At 39.1% G+C, this 20,837-nt stretch overlaps 1 protein-coding gene across 10 annotated transcripts in view; it reads right to left on the reverse strand.

The window, feature by feature from the left end:
* Nucleotides 1-10,662: 10,662 nt before the first annotated feature.
* The window catches only part of PPM1B (protein phosphatase, Mg2+/Mn2+ dependent 1B), a 63,688-nt gene continuing 53,513 nt past the window's right edge, over nt 10,663-20,837 (reverse strand). For 5 of the 10 annotated variants that reach the window (XM_075749093.1, XM_075749092.1, XM_075749091.1 and 2 more), the window contains 2 exons: nt 20,285-20,342; nt 13,361-14,401 (listed from right to left, as the gene is read on the reverse strand). In XM_075749093.1, coding sequence (XP_075605208.1) covers nt 14,129-14,401; nt 20,285-20,342 — 331 coding nt within the window. In that variant the 3' untranslated portion in view covers nt 13,361-14,128. Of the gene's footprint in view, nt 12,509-13,360; nt 14,402-14,428; nt 14,456-20,284; nt 20,343-20,837 lie in introns of those variants that run through there. The other 5 variants (XM_075749096.1, XM_075749094.1, XM_075749097.1 and 2 more) reach the window with 2 other exon arrangements.

Genomic DNA, 20,837 nt, shown 5'->3' on the forward strand with positions numbered 1-20,837 from the left:
ACCACCACCCTGCTCATTCCGAGTCTTTCCTACCAGACTAATGAGGACAACCTCCCTGCGTTTGTTAGAAAATACAAAGGATGTATTCATCGGGAAGACAACTGCATGACAAAACAGCAAAAGCATCAACAGTGACATCTAATCAGATTTTAGTGCTGCTTTTTCCTTTCTCCGTTTCTCTCTAACATCACGCCTGACACACGAGCTCGCAAAGCCAAGGCGAGCTGTGCTGTCGGTTTGCTTGCTACCACATCGTGATTGCGTCACGCCAAACTTGCCGCAAGTCACGGCCAGCATCTCTCTGGAACGCAGCCAGAGTTTGAGCATCCTCCTGTTTACTACCTGCAGCGTGGGCATACAACAGGAGAAGGTGGGTGTCAGAGCGTTCACATATTGCAGATCAGCACCTCTGCAACCCCCAGAAAGCATCTCTGGCCCATCACTGGGACACAGGCATGTAATTTATCATAACAAATAGCCGCTCAATGGGCAATGCTACACGACCATGACTTAAGTTGCAGTTTGGTGTATAATTCACCAGCATTTAACAATTCAACTCTTATCCCTGACTGCAGGTTCCTGCCTTCGATTGCCCCCTGCCTCGTGCCAGGTGAAGTGTTTAGGCAGCTGCATGGTGACCCAGATAGGGAAACAGATTTGGCTGAAAAAAAAAAAAAAAAAAAAAGGAGTTCTTTCTTTCTTCAGACAGCTCTATTCCTAATCCACCTGGTCCCCATGAGACCACATGAATGCTTCTGCCAGCCCAGCACTGGGAGGAGCAGGACAGGCAGGGAGAGCGGCCAGGACACAAAGCATAACTGCTCGACTGAGCAGCTCTTCAGTCAAATCACATCCTTTGTTTCTGTCCCTTAGAAAAAGCCAGGGAGTAGAGAGCAGTTAAAGTCTCACGCCCATGAGCGCTGCTGGAGCCAAAGATGCAGAGAGGGCTTCAATTCTGTTAGTGGGTTACCCGCAATCATGCGTGAAACCTGCAGAGCATCTTCACCGAAGTACTGCATCACTACTACACAGAACACTGTTGAAATCCTGGTTCCAAGCGAGTATTTCAGGCCCCTCCTTTTCTTTAAGCCAGTAAACTTAATGGTGATAATTGTCTGCGTGGACATGTGCGCTTGATCTAAAGATATAGGGAGGTTACTCTTCACATGCGTACTTCTTACGACTGATAAAGGCAAATTTAGTATTTTGGTAGTCAGAAGCTGCCATTGCTCTCTGTATGCATGGTTTGGAAACCACTCTCCTTATTCGAATGTCTTCCAGGGGCACAAAGGCCAACACCCGCTCTGCGAACCCTGCTGTGCAGAACTGTGTCTTCAGGAGCTGCTCTTGCCCTAATATAATCCCTAAGTAACATTAAAGGCTTATTTATACCTTAAGTAGGACAGATCACGTCTTAATTGCCAAGGGTCCGGCTGAAAGGAGGAGGATTACACTGCTGTGGCAGATAAACACAGCGTGCACGCATTCGAGGCCGTGTATAGGTGAATCTGTGGGTGCTACCTCAACCTTCCTCCGGTGGCTATGGGGCGTGCAACAACACGGGGACACGTGAAATTATTTTAAAACAGAATATAAGCCACCCAGGTTGCTCTTTTGATGAATATATGGTTTTTACAGCCAGGCTGCCCGGGCTTACAGACTTCAGTCGCATTTCAGATCAACTCCACGTTGCTAAGCAAGAGCAGCTGCAGCACAAGCGGGTACCAGCAGAGCACAGGTACGCTGAGGCTGGACATCTGGACCTTGGATGCTAAAAATTCTTCTAGAAAACCTGGAGAGAAAACACAGCCGAGGACCTTAAAATAGGTCTGGACAATCACCTACCATGGACCCTGGAGAGCAAGCCTCCTCCTATGTGGTTTTCTTCATAGACTAAAAATAAAACTGCACAGGTATTTTGGTTTTGTTACAGACCTACCTATTTCTTTATTTTTTTTTCTCCTTGTCTTGAGGAGTCACTCGCCATAAAATTATTTGATAAAAGGAAACTGTAAACTTCATCTTGAGAGGCAGATCACCAACAATTCCCACTGAGCTTTAACTTTTTCCTTTTAAAAATGCATTTTATGTACGCAGGCATTATGCTTCTGGCTTGCTCTCAAGCAACCCTGAATCGGTTCCCTCCTGAGCAATTTTATAGTTTAGCAGGAGTAACTAGCCAATGCAGCTGCGTTAGCGGAATCCACTGAAAAGCATTAAATAGTAAAGAAAACACTTCATATTCTGTGCCAGTTACTCTGTTTACCTCGGGGCTAGATAGGGAAACAAAACCAATCGGTATGTGGGCAGTAATAGCTGCTATCTCCACACAGATTGCCATGGTTATTTCTATAAGATGGAGGGGTTAATTTCCACAAGTATTTCTTATATGTAATTATTTAGATGCACCGGCTGACTACATAGTCTGCTGTTTGATGCTATACAAATGCCAAGTAGCTTGCCAGTTATTCGATACCATACATATTACACCGCAAACCACACAGAGGGGTGATTAAGCACCCTAATGCGCGAAGTGTAGGAAGATGTTTATTGTTAAGAAGTTCTCTTGCTTAATGCTTTTTCATTAAATGATTCGTGATTTGTTACCACTGGAACTCATCTGACATAATGCACTTTACCTCTAAATACAACCTCATTACTTACAGAATCAGGCCCATCAATGTAAAGAGGCAAACACTATGGTTGTCAGTTTTTCTCACTGGCTCCCACAAGACTGATGGATAATCTGACCTTTAAAGCTACATTTCAGCCAGCGCTAAGTCCTCCCTTGAAGCAGAGGGCAGCCATGGAGAGAGAGGTGCTCTCGAGGAACAAGTTTCTGACGCAGTATCTTTTACCACGGGCATCCCTGCCCGCGCGTGAGGTTTCTGCCATCAGCCTGAAAGTCCTGGAGAGTGGCCAGATGTCATCGCGTGGGACACCGTGACATGGTTTAGTGGAGGGTTGTGTTATTTTTTTTATATATAGTGCTCTTGGTCCACTAATGGACTACACGATTAAAGGTTAATGGCGTTGTAAACACTGTAATTAGCTACTGCCTGGCTCACAAGACATTTCAGGGGTAGGTTTCCAGGGAAGGAGGCCTCTGGCCCCTGTCCCCCCCGGGTGATCAGTATGGTTGGCTTCTCCCACTGGTTTTAATGAAAACAATTATCCTCTAATTCTTGTTGTTGGCATAGCTGCAAGAACAGCAGCAAGCAGAGTGACTCCTCCTGGCTGCCCTCCCCTCCAGAGGGTCAAACGCTATGCTGTCACACATCCATAGACAAACTCCAGGTTTGCTGCCCCTGCGGGGGGGCTCACTCACATCCCTGCACCCTCCTCAATTTACGCAGTTACCACTCTTCCCGTCGCGGCGTTTGTCCCTCGCATTTCTGTCCTAGAGGATGACAGCTCTCAAAGTCTTTTCTTTTCCAGCCTAGTCCTTAAAACCTTTGCCGGTGAGAGACCCACACCTCAATTTTACCCTTGTATGAGCTGGGGATGTTCCGCATAGTATTAAAGCCTGCAAGACCGTTGCTGAAGTTTTGATGGCTATAAACTCAAGTGACTTGGGGTTACCGAAAGATCTCTGAAATGGGAAATTCATAATACAGACACAGCACAGCTAGGCAGCCCAACAGGAAGCCAAGCAGAAGCTCAAAAATAAAATGGCATTGCACTGCAGCACCCCCACATCCATCCTTTGGGTTACCAAAGGACAGCACCCCACAGCAAGCTGCATCTGTCCTTGCTAGAACTTATCTCTGACAACAATTTACTTTCACTGAACAGTAACCATGGAGCAAGTTCTGGTCTGTTGAGCACTAAGCACTTCCTAATGTGGAAGGATGAAAGGATTTTCAGGGAGGAGCTGTCAGGCAAGGAATACTGTGTTCTGCCCCTGCATGAGCACAACTCCTGCCGTACAATACAAGCTGTGCTGCATTTCACAGTGCCTCAGTTTCCCCACCTGCTGCTCCTCAGCAGCCCTGAGGAGAAGGACTTGGGGGTATTGATTGATGAGAAGCTCAACATGAGCCGGCAGTGTGCGCTTGCAGCCCAGAAAGCCAAGCATGTCCTGGGCTGCATCAAAAGAGGTGTGACCAGCAGGTCGAGGGAGGTGACCCTGCCCCTCTACTCTGCTCTGGTGAGACCCCACCTGGAGTACTGCATCCAGCTCTGGGGGCCACAGTACAGGAGACACATGGAGCTGTTGGAGTGAGTCCAGAGGAGGGCCACGAAGCTGATCAGAGGGCTGGAGCACCTCTCCTATGGGGACAGGCTGAGAGAGTTGGGATTGTTCAGCCTGGAGGAAAGAAGGCTCCGGGGAGATCTAATTGCAGCTTACCAGTACCTGGAGGGGGCCTACAGGAAAGATGGTGAGGGACTGTTTATGAGGGAGTGTAGTGACAGGACAAGGGGTAATGGGTTTAAGCTGAAGGACGGTTGATTTACGTTAGATGTTAGAAAGAAATTCTTTACTGTGAGGGTGGTGAGGCACTGGAACAGGTTGCCCAGAGAGGTTGTGGAGGCCCCATCCCTGGAAGTGTTCAAGGCCAGATTGGATGAGGCTTTGGGCAACGTGGTCTAGTGGAGGGTGTCCCTGCCCATGGCAGGGGGGTTGGAACTAGATGATCTTTGAGGTCCCTTCCAACCCAAACCATTCTACGATTCTATGATTAATTACACACGTAGTATCACAGTTACAAATAGCACTGAGCTTCTCCAGAGCTTGCAACAGTAAGTTTACTCCTTCCCTGCCTCTATCTAGATAAGCCTTCCTGCAACTCATTTGCTTTTTCACATGTATCAAATTGGTGGCAGGCATTTCATGATCAAACCTACTCAGGTCGCGCTCCCCTGAAATAATTTCCTGCTGAAAGAGCTCAGTTCAGATCAGAAATCTCCCGTCTTTGTAGAGAACGCTTCACTCTGTAGTACTGAACTGCATCCCAAGGCTTTTGCAATGGCTGTTTGTGACCAACAGTTCATTGATTCCACGTCAGACCATAACAGTCCAGCAACAGGAAGGCAAGCAAGCGTGTAAAAATCAATGTGATTAGGAGTGAATCCAAAGAATTGGAAGTACACATTTCTGTAAGAAAACCCTAACCCAACCAAAAAACCAATTCTCAGGTTCAGGTGGACTGACCTCACATGCTGCACAGCAAGAGCTAGCGCATACAAGGGTCTAGATTCAAGGAAGGGGCTCTGGCCAGCACAAACTGGATCTCCGCATCAAGGAAACGTTTCACAACTGTAAGCAGCCATTTCCAAAGATACTTATGTCCACACTGAGTGGTTCATGTAACAGAACTGAATCTTAAATTTCTTATTTACTTGAACATACAGAGACATGGAAAGTAAGGATTGCCTTTAATTCCAGAGTTAGAACCACTAGAAAACTAATTTTAAGTACTAACTTCTACACACCACCTAAACCAAGTTTTATTTCAGAAATTGCCTGGCATTCCAGGATCCTGTTATCAGGGTGCAAGCGTTGCTTGGTGACAGGCGAAGCAAGCATCGCATGCAGTCAGTACCAGCCTTTCCATTTTGAACTTACTGAATCCACTGAACTGTGTGGGCTTTTCAGGCGCCATCTCTCACATCACCTATCTCCATAGAATAGTTTCAGGCACCCGGCTTGTCTATACTGGTGAACCAGAGAAAAACATAATCCCACATTCAGCAAGTCTTCACATAGTGCAGTCAAATCCCCCCGCCCTTGTCACTCAAACAGTGGAGTGACAACTGTCACACATACCCACTCCCCTCCGCCTGGAGGATAATTAAGACAAGTGTCTGGCCTTCATTAGATGATGCACTCTCTCACAGATCTCATGTTTTTCGCTCCGCTGCGCTCTTTAGGGGTCTCCTAGTACCAAGTACAGGGGGACTTTTATCCACCCAGAACAAAACCAGTTGGCATTGCAGACAGATCTTCCAAATATTTGAGTACTGAAGGCTGAATAGAAAGACAGGTGTACAACATCTTTAAGTCACTGGTAATACAATAGTCATCTTGTACATTTTCCTCCTTTTCCTTAATTTCATCTAAAGGCTTTTATTTAATGCAGTTCAAAGCACAGGAGCTACTAAGGCTGTATTAGAAGTTATATCTACAAGAGAAACTTTTCAGTTTCATTTGAAGTAGCACTTGAAATACAGTAACAGCATATAAAATAAGTTGCTGCGGTTACCCACTTGGATCTCTGGGGTTTTTCCCCTCTAATAAGTTGAGTGGGAAGTTAAATGCAGTAATTTTAATCTCTGAAGCAACAGCAGGGAACTCGCTAAATGTTTTTAAGGTGAGGATGAGTAGGAATGAAGAGATGAATGTAAAATATATTTCACCATTTTAAAATTTGTCACCTAGTACAATTAAAAAAGTTCCCATGACTAAACGTAGAGACTGAGAAGTTGTAAATCAATCACATTGTTGGCGTTAGCAGACTACTTCCTACAACTATATCCTATGAAATTAAGTGTAGATTTAGGAGAGCTGGAAAAAGTATTCTGGTTTGATTTCACACATTCTCTGCTCCCCAAACTGAAACATTATTAAACAAACTAGAAAAAAACCACACCTGCTTTACATACCCAGGCCAAAATCCTTATTGCACTGTTAAACTTACGGTGTGTTTATGAACTGAAGACGACCATTAGATAAAGGATTAAAAAAAAAAAATAGTTCATTCTCCAGTTTCTCCTAAAAAACCCAAATTAAATACTGTAGATTATTTGTCCAAGCTTAAGCAGACATCCACGTTCTTGCAAGTGAGTAACCTGCCAAAACAAAACCAATATTCACAAAATGGATTTGATGGGGATGGTGTTAATAAGTTTCCTTACAAAAATACTGGGAAATATCTTTTCATTAATGCAATCAGACTTTAGCATGTATGCATTTACTTCAAAGTTTCCAACTAACTTCAACATGTAGGGTATTTACTAAACTCCATGTTCACCCCACAAAAAATTAGCTAGAATACATGTGAGGAGAGGTGTGTTTTCACCAGTTTCTTTTTAAAAAAAAAGACAATTCGGATTTTTTCAAGGAGAAATTAATGCTCTTGCAAGGAATGTAACATACCCAAACATTTTTGTGTAACCTTTCTAAGTTCGGGACACTAACTACTGAAAGTAGTGTTTTATCTCACAAGACAAAGAATTTTCATTCTATGAATTTCTGTCCAATTTCTTTCACATAAAGCTTTGCAGCTCTTTGAAAGTGATAAAAGCAAATTCTGTTTGGTCATTTCCTGATGTAACTTCGCACAGAAGTTCTCTGAAAAATAGGTGTTTGAAAACATCTCATAACTACCCAACAGACTCCAGAAGCCACCTGGAAGAGGCCAGAAAAATCAGTATTTTTGTATTTACAGACCAGATGAACTTCCAAGATCATCATGAGGGAGTTCATGAATTGGATTGTTTCCACCTTTTTAAAGGTCAAAGCCAGGGTCCTGACAACATCAAACACTATTACAACATAGCTTCAACTTTCCCAAAACTCACCTTAAATTCCCAAAGTCTGAGAAAGCAGAAACCCAGGGTAACAGTTATTTCCAGAACAGACTTGACACCAGGGAAGAAAAGTTATTTTCAAGAACACTGTTTCAATTAGATGCCACAAGTCTTCAGAATGCATCCTCCTACTACAGAGTGTTTCGCTTCGTTCATTAGCAAGGCCAACTGCTTTCCCAGAAAGATTACCAAACTGATGGAGAACAGAAGTTTTTTTTCATTTTTTTTTTTCCTCTAGAAGCCCATCCCCATGACTTGAATCCTTATCAGTCTTTGGTAAGTTTTAAAAGCAGGTACTGAAGCAATCATTAGTTGGTGTTAATTCACAGTCACTAATTGCAGTAACAGCACAGCAAAGCTTTTATTGTTGGAATTTCCCAGTCAAGCAGCATATAGACAAATAAGGACAGCCAAGGACAGAAGCTGGAAGTACACATCAATGGAGAAGGAAATTCTCGATGATCCAAATCAGTCTTTAAATCCAGGCATCACAGCAAAGGAGAGCTTTAAGAAGGTTTTTGAAGAAGGAAAAATAAGGTATTTGGGGGAACATGACCATTCAGATGTAAAAAAGGGCAAAGCACAGCAGCACCAATTAAGCATGTAACAAAGCGAATGACAGAAGGGAGAGATGAGCTCAACCAGGGAGCTAAACGCAAAACAGAGGCACAGTAACCCTAAATTGCAAAAGTACTTGTCTGTTGATCAAAAGAGAAGCAGCTAGGTGGGAATATAAGATGGTAAAAGCAACATATAGCTAAGTCAGGTCTGCACAGCAACAGTCCAAATAAAGACGAGCAGGATGAGATCAGATGGGCACACTGAGAAAAGGGTTACAAAGACACCTAAAACCCCAGGTGGAGTTTCAGCTGCATAAACTGCACACTTACCTGGATTATACTGCAAGAGTTCAGTGACTTGGGTACTCTCTTGTGGTTTTGTCAAGTTGCCTTCATCTCTGGGAGCATCCCATGCAGCTGCTCACCTGCATCAGTAGAGCAACCTCTCCCCAATTTTATTTTATAGCTAAAAATACCTATAAAGAGCTAAAAGCAACATGCCTTCAGTAAACAATCCTTAAATCTAAAATTTACTTTTTAGCCCAGAACAACTCAAATTAGTTAATAGATTAAAAACTGCTTGGCACTGTGGTTTTTTTGCCAGAATAGACCCAATACCTAACATCAGGCAGCGTTGGTTTTTGCTTCATCTTCCAGAAGTAAAAAAATCACCCACTAAAGCTTGGTTCAATGCTGTAACTAATCTCAAATTCTTATTGATTTTGATTTCCACTACAAACCTTTTTTTAAAGTGCCAAAGAAGAATGACTGGTTTTCTGGAGCTAATTTTGCTTTTTAAGATTTAAGCCAGTCATTATGGCTGACAATGTAAGAAAGCTCACAGATGAAGGGGCTGACTTAACTCCACTTTATACATCATACCAAGAAGCTACCTAACCACTAATAGCTAAGTCTGTGATGTGTTAAAAGAATTGACATCTTAACCTACTTTGAGTTTTGAGTGTACAGTTTTGGTTTTTCTTTCTTTTTTACTCCTTCACCTACATAACAACAGCAGTTCACATAAGGGGCATGAAAAGTATGGATATTTGGGAAGTCCTGCAAAGGTCTGCGTACAGGCTCAAATAAGCACGCGAAGATCCATTCTGCTAAGAAGAGACTCTCACTGTAGTTAAGCTCTCGCACAAACCTTTTGAGAAGATCAGGATCACATCCACTTATATTTGCATCCATTTCTTTATTCCCTATTCCATTTAACATGTTAATGAGGATCAGTTAAAGCAAATCTTTATTTTGCTCAAGATTATCGGAGAACTGACACAGACTACTTTGTCTCTGTAACAGAAGTAGTCATAAAAATAAAGAGAAGAAAAGAATCGAGCTGACTTTGACATTTCAGAAAGACCTGAGGTGGAAGAGACACTCCCCACTCTCAGCATTCTACAGAAATATCTAAATTATATTGCGACCTGATAACTAATAAAGAGAACATAAATTTAAAACAAATGTTAAAAGTGACAGGTTATGGCACATAGTAAAATATATGAACAAATGTTATCAAACATCTCCAACTTCTAACACTAAGAATACACAGTCAAAAAACATTGTTCCCCCCGCCCCCGGCTGCTGAAATCTGAACAATATTGTGATTAAACTAAAAACTTGTTTAGAATTTGGAAAGTAGTGCTAATTTAGAGGAAAAAAAAAAGAGGTCTTGATTTACATTTTGTTGTAGCCGTGCAGGCAATGGTCCTTCTCTTTGAAGAACCTGTGTGCCTGCTTCACTCCTACACGATAAAAGCGTAAACCCCTTTATTTCAGGAAGACTATCCACATGATGTGAAAAGCTACATGGAGAAGTGTTCATAGGACTGGAGCCTATGGAGTACAAGAGCTCTCACCAATGGAACACGGTATTAAAATTGCAGTTCACAAGGAAAGCATGCAGGGGTTATGCTATACCAAGCAGGTCCAACAAAAAGAGTTGAAAGAACAGCTTAAGAGACTCAGAAGTCTACAGGTTGTTCATAAATACACCCATTCCACAGTAACACTAAGTATTCAGACAGGTTACTACCATGCAGTATCAATAACATGGAGGACTTTGTCCTCCTCCCCCACCCCCCCCGCCTCCAGCTAAAAAACTTCATCAATAAATTAAAAAAAGAAAATCAGTGAAAGTTTAAACGTAAGAGTGTTAACATTAGAGAATTTTCTATCCAAAACACTGTACAAAAGTAAAACTTTATAAGTCCAGCCTCAGATCTTGAAGAAATTTCAAGAAAGGAGTTGACTACAAAGTCAAGTTTAAGCTGAATTTTTAGACTTTAAATGAATGCTTTCCTGCAGCTGGAATAAGATTCATTCCAGCTGAACTTGGGATGGATTTTCCCTCAGAGCTCTACATGTTGTTTGTGCTCTTCCATCTCCCACAGAGAAGACTACTTTGAGACTTCTGGCTTACTGAGAAAAAGAGAGCCATGTTTCCTATAGAACAAACAAATCCATCACTAAGAGACACCTCTTCAATCCTATTTGATTATCTTTTTATACAGAACACTTGCATCTTCTTGATAAATCCTTCTCAAGAAAATATAAAGCATTATCACACTGTTTTAGCAATCCTTTATTGAAGATAACAAGTTGGTTATGTTCACTGTATTGTATGAAACATCACAATATCATACTGGGAAGGTACTATCAGTACAGGGTTGGACCAGAGCGGACAGTCTGAACAATAAACCATTTTGCATTCTTCATTCCCTATCTTTTAACAACCCCAAAAAAACCAGTAAAGGGACAAATACCTGTTAACATCATCATTTAGAACACTTTAACTTACAAGGCTAAAATCTAATGAATAAATAAAATATACTGTGGCAATAATCTTCTCTAGACCAAAAAAAAAAATAAATCAGATACACAGTGAATCAAAATGATTGGGAAAGCTGGCCTTCGGCACCAGTATGAAAGAGCATGTGGTTTTTACAGACTCACCATGGGGATAAAGTTACAGAAAAATACCATGAATTCCATTTGACACAAAACCAGTTGATGACTGTCATTAGCTTAAAACTACACACAAGGGCAATTACATCCTCGCTGAAACACAGTTTAAACAAATAGGAAAATGTTTACAAGGCATCCACAGCATGTAAATCATGTACAGATGGATACATTCATTGTTTCCCCTCCCCAATAGCTTTTATTTTAGATAAATACTTTACTCTTCCCCATTTTCAGCATTTACTGGACTCATTACATGCACAACTCAAAGAAGTCAGAAAAAAAAGTCAAGGTTATTGCAAAAATAGAATTAAACTAAGAATCTTCAAGTACCTTACATGACAGCCACTCTGTACCATGCCCATTGCTTATAAAATGAAAGGTCATTGAACCCATGAAAATATCTCTAATATTTTCTTAATTTAAAATAGATAATTTTAAGTGTATTTATAGTAATCTCAAAGTGATAATTTGAAATTTGAAAATAATGCAAACAATTAAAAATTATACCCATATTACACAAGACTTTTGTCTGTATCTTAAGCTGAAAAAAATCAAAAACTATAGAAAACCACATATAGAACAAAAAAATAATCACAATTTACATTATAATAAAGGCAAATTTTCAGCATTTTTTAAAAAAACCTGCAGCTGTGAGAGATGTCAAAGCAAGTCACTACTAACTATAAATTCATCAGTTTGGTTTTAAAAGATTTTTCTCTAGCAAGAGTTTAAGGGTGTGTTGTACACATGCGTAAAATTCTTACTGTTTTTAGATGCCTAGAATCTTCATATATTATTGCCAAATACACGTATCTTCAAGCAAGCAGTAGGCAACATATCACAATTTGGACACCGCAGGGAAACCTAACGGTCTGGTAATACAGGTAAAACTGGAAAATTAAAAACAAAAAAAAATTACACATCTGATAGCGTATTGCCCAATTGAAATTACTTCCAAGCCACAGAGCTGCAAAGCCTTCCAACTCGGTAAAGTGAAATAAGTAACGTCTCAAACAATGACTTGTACTCTCATGCTTGGGTGTTCCACATTTCATTTAGCCATAGTGTATCTTCAGAGCACACCTACAATCCCACGCACCTGAGGTACGTACACCGATCTGCTGAGAGAATCATTCCTTCCTTCCTTCCTTCTTAGGGCCACAGTTCTTTACAGATGTAATCAGTATGCCTGAGGCTGGTAAAAATACTGTAGTACAGGCAATGCTAAGAGTGGCAATATCAGAGAACACAAAAATGAACAAATGATGGAAAATTCTAATATCTTTCTGCCCATTTCACAAAATGTTGGAAATCCACCAGAATATTTCCCTTGTATTGAAGAAAACAGATTTAAAAGTTTTGTGTTTTTTTTTTCCCCCTTTCAGAATCAAAAGCATTTTAGTAGATTTGTAAGGCTACCACGGATCTTCTAGATCTCCAGCACCCTACAGGGAAAGAAGAGGAGAAATATTACTACTCACCAGTACAAATGAAAACATTTTGTTGCACTTTGGATTTCAGTGGCATAATTAAGCAGAATACTAGTGCAAGACAGATGACATTTTCCTTTTTTTCCCCCCATACCTGCTCACTTCCATACACAAACATTCTCTGTTCTTCAGCTTCATGAAGGAATTTACTTTTACGAAACATGAATCCAGTAAAGCTATTATAGCATAAAGCCTTAAAACCAAATATTATCTAAAATTGCACTAAGTCATAGATATCAATAGATACTACGTCTACGGACCACAAAAAAAAAAAAAAATCTATAAAATACTAAGGAACTCAGCTCTTCAGGTATTCCTGGTCCACAAGAAATTCCCGCAGGCTCTTTTTCATTAAGGCAGTGAAATTTGTACCTATTTTTGAACAATGATATTTTTGTGCAAGTGTTATATTATGAATTGACCACTGACAGAAGAATTCCAGATTTAACTTATTAGCAGATTAGTTACCACCACTGTAAATTCCCAGTATTATCAGTGATCTACCCAAATGCATGTACATACACATATCATACACCAGAAGACATGGAAAAGATTGGGTAGAAGGTAAACTTAGGTAGAACAGCCAGGTTTTCATTTATATGGCTGTTTAACTTGAGCCTGAGACATGTTGCCAAATACAGGATTATGATGAATGTGCCAAACCCAAAATTACTCAAATATTTGTAGAAATTAATGAACATCATGAGTTAATATCAGAAGCTCTGAAAAGTTTCAAGTCATGTCAGAATGATAACATTTCAAAGGAAGTTTATTACTTGCTTAAAAGAGTCCATATGCATACAGATATTATTCCACAGCATATTCTTTATTTTGACTTAAACACAAATTCTTAGAACTTGACACTAGTTACTAAATCTAAGTACATTTTCATTTCTGGATATATGTTATGCTACAACCTGGGAAGTAATAATACAGTCATCTAGAAAATAGATATTTATGATGAACAGTGGATACAATCTAAATTGGAAAAAAAAGTCAAACACATTTCATGAAGAATAAGTGACAACCTAAAATGTAATAGCTTTTGTAATTTAGTTTGTAATATAAACTATACACAATTCAAATACAAACATGCAGTATATGATGCTGGGGAAAAAAGTCTGAAGAATTTGTATAATTCAATTAATTTGCACAAAAGATACGATTAAAATGTGAATTACTTTACAATTAGCAAATGTATACCATCAAAATTATTATTTAAGAAGCCACTTAAAAGAAAAGGTTAAAATTTATTTTTGCATTAACATGTTAGATTCCTATTGTTGGTGTCACAGGATTTAAAAAAAAGAATCAAAATCCCAAATGAGAAGTTAACTGCTTGCTACACAACATAAGATGCAATTACTATAATGTACTATAGTAGCTGAACTTCTAAGGAAAAAAGAGCTTTGTATAAACAATCTGTACAAATAACTAAAGTAAAAACAAACATATTTCTAGGAGAGATGTGACAAATGTTGAGATATAAACAAAGGAAAAGACGCCAAGTGAAGCGAAGCGTTAAATCCACTATGTAAAACATTATGTCTGTTTATCGCTCATCTCATTCATCCCTCAATCTTCGTTTGAGCTCTGTATTTCAGCAAGGTGATTCCCAGATTCTGTGTGGGTGCCTGGTACGGGGTCACTGGGTCCAGCATGTGTATCTGAAGTAGATGCTGCAGCTGATTCAGCAGTGCACTCTTCTCCCTGCATCTTAGCTAGCCTGTAACTACTCAGCATCTCTTCCAGAAGGTGGCGGTAGTTCCCCCTATGATTAATTCTCATTTGCCTGAGCGCTTCCACCAATTTTCCCTGTGTTCCACTTTCCTCCGCTTCGCCAGGGTCCTTTTTTTAAGATTCAAGACCCCAAAAAAATCAGGAGTTAAACTAGGATATTTTCTAACGACATTAAAAAAAAAAAGAAACAACACAATTTTTCTGAATTAAAAACATCAGCTTTGCTCTATTTGAATCTAAACCACCTTATTAGCAACACACATCTTAGACGAACATGGATGATACTGTCCTATTTTATGCAACATAATTTAACAAATGATACCTATTGCAACAGCATTTTTAATAATTTCAATTTATTTTGAGCCAGACAGTTTCAACATGGTACCTCCTCCCAATTAACTCCACCTTGGTTCAAATTGGCTTTTGATGAATATAGTCGATATTCCCCCACAACTGTGGTCAGTGACAAATACGAAAAATGTAAGCTTCTTTAGCCATCAGGTCAATATCTTTAATTGTGAATTTCTGCACAGCCAATAGCAACAAAGTCCCATGAAAAACTTACTAAAGCGAACAGATAACTAGTACTAGCAGTTTAGTTGAAGCATCACATCAAAATAAACACTCAAATGTTTTAGGAAACAATCCCTCTACATTAAAGACTGATCTTTGCATGCATGATGCTGCCGTGAAAGAAATGTGCAGCTACCTACCAGCACCAGGAGTGGTGGTGGCTGAACAACAGAAGACACTGTGTTTGGCAGATGTGCATGTTGGCTAGACAAAGTAACAGGTATAACAGCTAATTCAAATTAAAATCTAGCAACCTACAGCACAAAACTTGAGTAGTAAGCACTGATTAAGGAATGGAGGTCTCATCTGCAAGCCACCTATCTGGCTACAAGCATTCAGTTGAGAAAAATTGGGTGGTTTTTTGTGACAGACTTGCACATCTATTACAGTGCTGAGACTGATACTGGGTATTTTAACTAAGTGCTAAAGCAGTACTGTTGCTTTAAGGGAATAGCACATTTTAAATTATTAATATCTAGCAAGTTATCAAGCTAGACAAATGGAACTGAATCTCTGGAAGCTGGCAGGTTTTGCAATACATTAGAGGCAAAATCCAGACTGCCTTTTTCTCATGCTGACTTCATTTTATTGTCATCTAGTCCAAAAGCTTCATAAACTACTAGTATTGCAGTCACTCATTTACAAGCTTAATAGCAACATTAAGACAATATCTTGGGTTCAGTAGGGTTTTGGATGCTGTAATGTTCCTGGAATAGAAGCTCCAAGACTCATTAGTATAGTCTAAGTCAAAAAGGGGACAATTTTAGCACAAAAATGAATGTCAGTGCATATAAGGCTATCCCTCTAAGCTTAATTTGTTGCATAGAGACATACTTCCACTGTGGTTTGCTGGTCTTAGTTTGAGATGTTTTGACTCCCATGTACTAGCATTTTCATATTCAGATAGCTCTTCAAGAGCCCAGTGAGAAGAAGCAAGTTAAAGGAGACAGTTTTAATGAATGAAGCGGGACTGTGCTCATGAGGCATTAAAACAAAGTCAGGGAAAACTCGGGGCATCAAGATGAGGCTACAGATGTATCCTATTTCTTAGGCTTTGACAAAAAGTACTATCTGTATTTATCTAGCTAATATTAAACAAGGCAGCATAACTGAAGAATTCCAGTTTTTTTAAAGTTCAGCAAACATCTAAATTCCATAGTTCCTCCAGCCTATTAGTGTTGCTCTGAGGTTGACAATAGCAAATATACACCCTGAATCTCCACATTTCACAATATTCAAATCTTAAAAAATTCTTTTGGCAGGTTGAAGTGAATACTTTTGCTCCCACACCACACTGAAGACTAAAAGCAATAAGCAATATAATAGCAGTTCTGAGACCCCTAAACAATTCAAATGCTAGCAGGAGTCGAAGCAACAGTGCTGTTAGTGTTTGGTATTCAAACTCACATCCTGCTTTGCACCCAGTTTGATGGCAGGCTATTTTGTGCTTCCCTCATCTCCCTCAGTGCTAGCAGACAAGAAACCTCACGAACAGTAGGACAGAAACTGCCCCTTCTATATACTATACACTGTAACACAGATTTCTCTCTAATGATGTGTGACTAGAACAGGTGCCTGAAAACAGTGATTATTGTGCAGGTTAGCATTTGGCTTCTTTCATGTTCTAATTCAACTTGGTGTTACTGACCATAAAAAACAAGAATAAATTTTTGCTAGCTATATTTAACATAAGCATTCACAATTTTTACACAAGTTCTGCTCTGTTAAATTATGTATATAAAAAGGGCTACTACAGGATTTACAATGTTTAAGGGTGTAAGAGTTTTGTCCATTTACATTGTTAAAATTATCTGTGGCAGCCCTTAATGACACATGATTTGATACAGCAAAGTGCCAGAGTATAATATTAGTAAAAGCAAGAGAGAAGCATGATTGGTTTCAAACAAGATACTCAAATGCAGCTTCAAACAAATACCACTGAAACTATTAACACAGCCACTGTAATTTTAACATTGTTCCTTATGTTTAAGGATAAGTATACACCCAAGTAGCCTAATTGGATAGTAGCCTTGTATTCGTAGGAGCACATAAAAAATAGTTGAAGAAATAGAGCCATTAGAGAAAGAGTAATACTTTAACATGGTAACTAGAACACTGACTTGGTGGTATTGTGACATTACAGTAGTAACAATTATTTAGCTACAAAGAAGTTCTTTTAAAATCCCTTTAAAGATCTGAAACTACCAAGTCCCAGCAGACAACAGATTTCTATGATTTCACTCACACCTTTAAAGGCACAAGCCACCACATTTATAGCAAAAGTCCCTCTGCTGAAACACTGGCAGAGTTGCTCTTTGTGAGCCCAATGCAGGGCTCTCTCCAGCCCCAGATTTACAAAATACTTGTACTCTGCTGAGATTCCTAAAAAAACAACTTACAACTGCTATACCCTGAAGCCACACTAGTGATCTCTGAATACTGCTGTAGTAAGGATTCTTTCACTCCTCAGTTTCTCACTCTACACAACATATCCTTACTTAGGCTATATGTTAAAGATTCTCAGAAGATGCACGTGTGAAGAACTGGAAGAAGTTATTCCACAATCACTAGCTCAGATGACAAAAAAAATTCTAAACACAACACTAACTGGAATCTGTACAGTGCTGAGTAAAATGAAGTTAATCTAGAAAAAGATACCACCTTGGTTTTGATTTACATACTTTCTAAGAATTTATTTGCAAAGCTATTATGATCCAGTTCACAGTAAGCCAGGGTAGCTAAAGTTGTTCAATGCTAAAAAGTATAGTCTTTAGAAGGAAGTCATGCTCTCAACTGCAAAAGTTAATCTGGTTGGAGGTTTTGTGTTTTTTAATTTTTTTACTCATGTATTAGTATTTTTACATTAATTAATTACATTATTTTTTGTCAAGGTAGAAAAATGGTTCTAGCCTTATATAAAATCATCAGATGAAGATGACTGTCACAGGCAGACTGTCTAGTTGTGCCAAATGCTGCTGGTACTTACACCCACGTGCTAACAGCCACGTGTTCACTGTTAGCTACACACAGGGAAAGATTCTCAAGTGCAAGTCAGTGCACCTTCACGCTCTGCAGACTCAGCATTTATGCCTGCAGCTCGTAATTTTTAGTATGAAGACCTGCTCTTGCTTGATACTACTTTGGAACAGGGGCATTATTAGTTAGATTTTGGTCTCCCTTGGAAGTGTCATCATTGGGATGTACTGTGTTTCCTTCGTACCTGTGCTTCCTGTTTTAATGCGAGATGTTTAGCAACATTATCACAGTGTGTAGACATCGTGGAGAGTCTGATGTTGAGTAACTGAACAGCTTCCTTCCCTTTTCCCCACTCATGCACTAAAGTATTCAGTTGAAAAGACTAAGATCACCACATATATACCTGCAACTGAGTAAGGCTAGCAAGGAAGTAATGTTTTCATCACCTCAGAGATGAGGCCCACTACATTCATCCACTTCAAGGACAGTAAGACAACAATTCCTACTTGCTAGGAAAGTGCAAACAGGAATCACATCTATGGTGCATCCTCCTCTCAAACTGTTCTGCATCAGAATCACTTTGGATGGAAAGCAAAAGGTACTGACTGGCAAATGACATCTTACCACACGATCAAACTACAATTTAATCCAGTGTATTTAAAACACATCATTATCGAGATTTGCACTAAATGTCGACAGAAGGTACAGCTTACAAGGCAGACTTGAGCGCACTGCTCACGCTTCATATTAAAGAAGCCAAATTAAAAGGACTCAAAACAACTGCCCAGGGATTCTAGTGGCAATAAAGGGTCAAAGCTATTAATTGTAAGAAGGGCTATATTCTTTTATAAATAACTTGTTTATTTAATTCAGTTACCTTGTTTTATTAAATTATAATGGATGATGTACAAGATTTTCACAGAAGTAGCCAATACACAAAAGGATGGTGTACTATATGTCAGGACTTTCAGCAAGCTTGCATGGCAACTGAAAAGTAAATTTGGGCTTAGGAAAGACGGATCATAAATGCAACTATGGCATCTGATATTTCTAGAAAGTTACCACTGACAAACTTTTTTTTCTTAAAAAGACCAACCAACTTATAAAACCTATGCCATAATCTTCAAATAAACCACTTTCACCAATAACTTTACCCCAAAAGCAGGAACAAAATTATGGCTAAATATGAAAAGCAGTAGCAGGCTGACAGAGGTGCAGAGTTTCCTGAAGGACTAAAGAAGCTGAAAAGAGGAAAGTTTTGTCTAGCTTGTTTTGGGGTACTATTGCACAATTTGTTGAAAGTTAAATGAAAAGTGTATATTGTATTATTGTTGAACTAAAAAGAGGAGCAGATCCTAAACAATAAAAGAGTTAGATATTTCTTCTCTATTTGTACTCTAATAAAATAGTGGTCTCTTCCACCTATACAAGCTGTCTAACTTAAAAGAATAAACCAAATACAGGCAGCCCAGAGAAGATGACAGTGGGAAAAACACAGTAATAATTGTGGTGAGACTGCATCTTCACAATTTCAAGGCACACAATTGGTCATTTCAAAGTATTTAAAATAAAAGTTGACATCTCCCCAACACCAGTCATTGCAATGACTACCTGGCTGAGGACCTTGTAGCCATCTCAGAAAAGAAAAAACATGACAAAGGATTTACTAGAAGATGAATGGTACCTTCACAGATTAGTTCACAAACTACAGGAAATGACAACATGTGTACAAGCAGTGATGGTTTGGTTTTTTTAAAAATTTAACTGCAACCGATATGAACACCAGTTATTAGTCTTTATACTAAAATTAAGAAGAATCTAATAAGCAGGTTTAAGGTTACAGTAAACCATATTTCAACACACTATTTAAAATTCAACGTTTAGAAACTGGGCAGAAGAATGTAAGCCATTTTAGAAATCAGAACTGAAGTAAATTAAAAGTCACTTTACACCGTCCTCAGACTACTGCACATGGGATATTTAAAGACAGTGTAAACTCTAAAAAATACTAGTCTTATCAGCTTTTACATTCAGTGTACCAAGGTCTTTCACACTTGTGTTTGCCCCCTCTTCTACTAAATCTCAACAGTAGACATAATAGCTAGTTAAGTAATGAATATGCTGACCATATTTTTTTTACAGTAATAAACTATAATTTAGAAAAACCTTGCATTGTTGAGTCACAGGTTTGACCAAAAAAGCAGTAGTCAATTAAATGTTTAAGCAGTCTTTCAGAATTGGGTATTAGTTTGCTGTCTTTTTTTGTGGATGAAGTTCTGCATCAGATCCATCCAAAACAAGGTCAAAATGAACAGTAAGCTACAATAAATATTTTGTGTTTCTAATACTTTATTGGCAGTGATGTAAACTTTTGCTTAATGTACAACACTACTTTGACATTCTCATTAACAAAGAGGTGTAGCAATCAAAATGGGAACTTACCCCCTCATTCTCTCTGTGTGGATTCAGCCTACTATACACAGCTTCAATAATATTACGCCTAAAAAGAGAAGTTTTAAAAAAATTAAGCACAAAAGTATTTCAAAACATTGAGAACTTAAGAAGTTTGAGCACAGTAATAACTTCAAAGGGTTTAAGATGTTTTTTTAATCCTGCCTCTTAAAGAGATTAAGTCCACTCTCAGTGTCTCTACTTCCTTTCAATATGATGTCTGGGGATTTACCGGTAAGTCAGGATTTGTAAAGAGTAAGCAAGGCAAAAATATTTCCTTACCTTACCCTCCCCACGGTTTACCCCTTTACACCTTTAGAAGTTTCAGCTGCATACTCAGATTTTGCCAAGAGTAACATTTAAATTTATGTTTTGCTTATTATAACAAAATTCTTCAAGTTAGTTGCTTTTTTTGCCTTATTTCTGGATGTGAAACTTGAAGACAGTTGGGGTTTTTCCCGTTTTTATTACATATGCACAGGTTACTACTTGCCTATGAACTTCTGAAGTGCAGTGCCCAGAGTATAAAACCTCTGAGGTGTGT

This window comes from Balearica regulorum, chromosome 3, assembly GCF_011004875.1.
Source record: "Balearica regulorum gibbericeps isolate bBalReg1 chromosome 3, bBalReg1.pri, whole genome shotgun sequence".
Taxonomy (NCBI): Eukaryota; Metazoa; Chordata; class Aves; order Gruiformes; family Gruidae; genus Balearica; species Balearica regulorum.